At 62.1% G+C, this 2,494-nt stretch overlaps 1 protein-coding gene across 2 annotated transcripts in view; it reads right to left on the minus strand.

Moving 5' to 3' along the window:
* Positions 1–2,494, minus strand: part of KIAA0930 (KIAA0930 ortholog) — a 49,049-nt gene that overhangs the window by 7,168 nt on the left and 39,387 nt on the right. For both annotated transcript variants that reach the window (XM_004380002.3, XM_023734613.1), the window contains exons 3-6: positions 2,234–2,359; positions 2,067–2,144; positions 1,631–1,732; positions 220–360 (exon numbers count right to left, since the gene is read on the minus strand). In XM_004380002.3, coding sequence (XP_004380059.1) covers positions 220–360; positions 1,631–1,732; positions 2,067–2,144; positions 2,234–2,359 — 447 coding nt within the window. The remainder of the gene's footprint in view (positions 1–219; positions 361–1,630; positions 1,733–2,066; positions 2,145–2,233; positions 2,360–2,494) is intronic.

The raw sequence follows: 2,494 nt of genomic DNA on the forward strand, positions 1-2,494 counted from the left end.
GCTGAGCTGGGGCAGTTACAGCACCAACGGGGGGCTGCAGGCGCTGAGCTGGGGCAGTTACAGCACCAACGGGGGGCTGCAGGCGCTGAGCTGGGCAGTTAGAGCACCAACGGGGGGCTGCAGGCGCGGAGCCGGGGCAGTCAGAGCGTGAACCAGGCCTGGGGTTTCAAAGAGGCAAGAACAAAACGGGCCTGGCACGGGCCCGGTCCCTGCACTCACTCGGTTGTCGTACACCTTCTTGAGCGCCTCGTAGCGGATGGAGCCCTGAAAGATGACCCCTTGGAACGTGTTGGTCTTGTCACTGGCCACCAGCTCCACGCACACCATCTCCCCTTCTCCCACTGTCATGTCGCTGAACACCTAGGGTGGGGGCACAAAGAGGAGTCAGCCCCCCAGACCACAGCCTACCACACCCCTCTCTCGCCCCGGGCTGGTGGGAAGCCTGCCTGGAAAAACCCCATTTCAGAGGTGAGAACAGTGAGCCAGAGACATGAAGACATGGTCTGAGGTCACCCAGCTCTGCCGCCATTCCATGGAGGCAGTCTGCCGCGGGGGTGGCGCTGGCGGGGGCGGGCTCACAACAGGAACTCTGGATACTGCACGCTCCCGCGGCCCCCTCTATGACAACAGCCCGCTCTGGCCTTCTGAGCCGTGCTACCTTGTGCGAGGCACGTGAACCGTTTCAAGGGCATCTGGCCCATTTTCTGGGCCCTCCCTGACACTGGCTGTGAGCAGCCCCAGGCCCCAGCCCCTGCCCTGGGATCTGCCCACTGGCCGGCAGCGCTGAGAGGGGACCTGCCGAGGAGATACCCGGCCCCGTGCGTCACAGCTGTGTGTCACAGCCGGTATGTGCCGGCCCTACGCTTCTCTGGGTCATCACTCCCAGGGCCTGGGGAACAGACTCAGACTCAAGTCTCAGCTCCGCCACTAATGAGCCCCTGGGAACGTGCCTAACACCCCGGCCCTGAGATACTTCAAGACAACTCCTGCCAATCAAGACACCATCAAATCAGGAGAGACCCTGAAAGCAGACTTGCCTTCTCCACCGAGCCCTCCCTGAGGCCCTAATAGCTGCTGGGGGGTGAGAGGACCATCTAACAGGGACTGGACGAGGAGGACCACCGGATGGGGAGCCATGCAGTCCCCTCCCTCCTCCTCTGGGCCCCGAGTCCATGGGCGAGCCACGTTCTGCCCTGGGCCCGTTTTCCCAACCTTGTCCCAGGGAACTTCTGAAGTCCCACTCCCTCCGGCATGCTAGGACTCCAAGTTGGTGCAGGTATTTATTTATAGTTTGATAAACAGCAATAATGACCCTGCCTGCTTACACGGCACTTCTTAAAGCGTTTACGATGTGACCTCCGGTTCATTAGTTCCTCTGATCTTCAACCTCGTGAGGTAAGGAGGGCAGATGCTAACTGTGCCCATTTTACTGACGAGGAAACTGAGGCTCAGAGCCAGGTGAACGCACCCACCTTCAAGCACTGGGAAGAGTGACAGCCCCGTTTGTGTGAAGCCAGACCCTCCCAGACACTGGCCGACCCACCACCTTTCTGAAGGGTGTGAGGCCTCCGGCAGAGAAGCTTCTCCACACATCTCCTGACAAAGGGGGCTACTGGGAGACACGGCTCACCTCCTCGAAGCTGTCGATCATGAAGAAGATGTTGGGGTAGCTTATCTTGGACTCCTCCCCCTTGCTGTCCATAGGGTGCTTGCTGGGCGATGCAAACACTTGCTGAGAGAGATTAGAGTTCAAGGACTGAGGGAGGCCCACCCTGCTCACAGGTCCCCGTCACTCAGCCGAGCAGAAGTCCTCCCAGCCATGGTCACCGTGTCACACTGCTCAAGGCCATCCAAAGCGAGGGAGAACCACGCTGGGGAGCTGGTGGCATGGCCTCGTGCTGTGCTCCTTGCCCGGGACACTGAGTGCATTTCGGGAGCCAGACCCATCCCTCAGGGGCAGGGAAGGAGGGGGAGCAGACTTCTTCCCCGGAGCACCCGGGGTGGCCAGAGCGGCCCTTCCTGGGGGACCGGCAAGTGGAGGGCTGGGCTCTCGCTCAGCCGCTCACCTGGGATTTCTTCTTGTGGATGTGAATGTCCCCCCCGTCGGAGCGCGTGCACACGGCACAGGTGACCATGTAGTCCAGCTGGAAGAGAGGGGCAGGGCAGTGAGACGGGGTGGGCAGTCCCTCGAGGGCCCTGGAGGCCTGCCCCGGCCCCACCCCAACCCCAGTACCTTCTGCAGGATGAGGTTCAGGCAGACACTCTCCTCCCAGTCAATGTCAGGGTCTCCGAGGCCTGGCAGCTTCTTGGAGTCACGCCGGTACACCTCCACCTCCACCTCAGGCTCCGCGTCAGCCGGCTGCGGGCACAGCACAGAGGTGAACGCCCAGAGGCCTGGACCAGGGCCCCCCGGTACACGTCCACCTCCACCTCGGGCTCCGCCTCAGCCAGCTGTGGGGCACAGGGCAGAGGTGAACGCCCAGAGGCCTGGGCC

The sequence above is a fragment of the Trichechus manatus genome, unplaced genomic scaffold (genome assembly GCF_000243295.1).
Source record: "Trichechus manatus latirostris isolate Lorelei unplaced genomic scaffold, TriManLat1.0 scaffold00069, whole genome shotgun sequence".
Taxonomy (NCBI): Eukaryota; Metazoa; Chordata; class Mammalia; order Sirenia; family Trichechidae; genus Trichechus; species Trichechus manatus.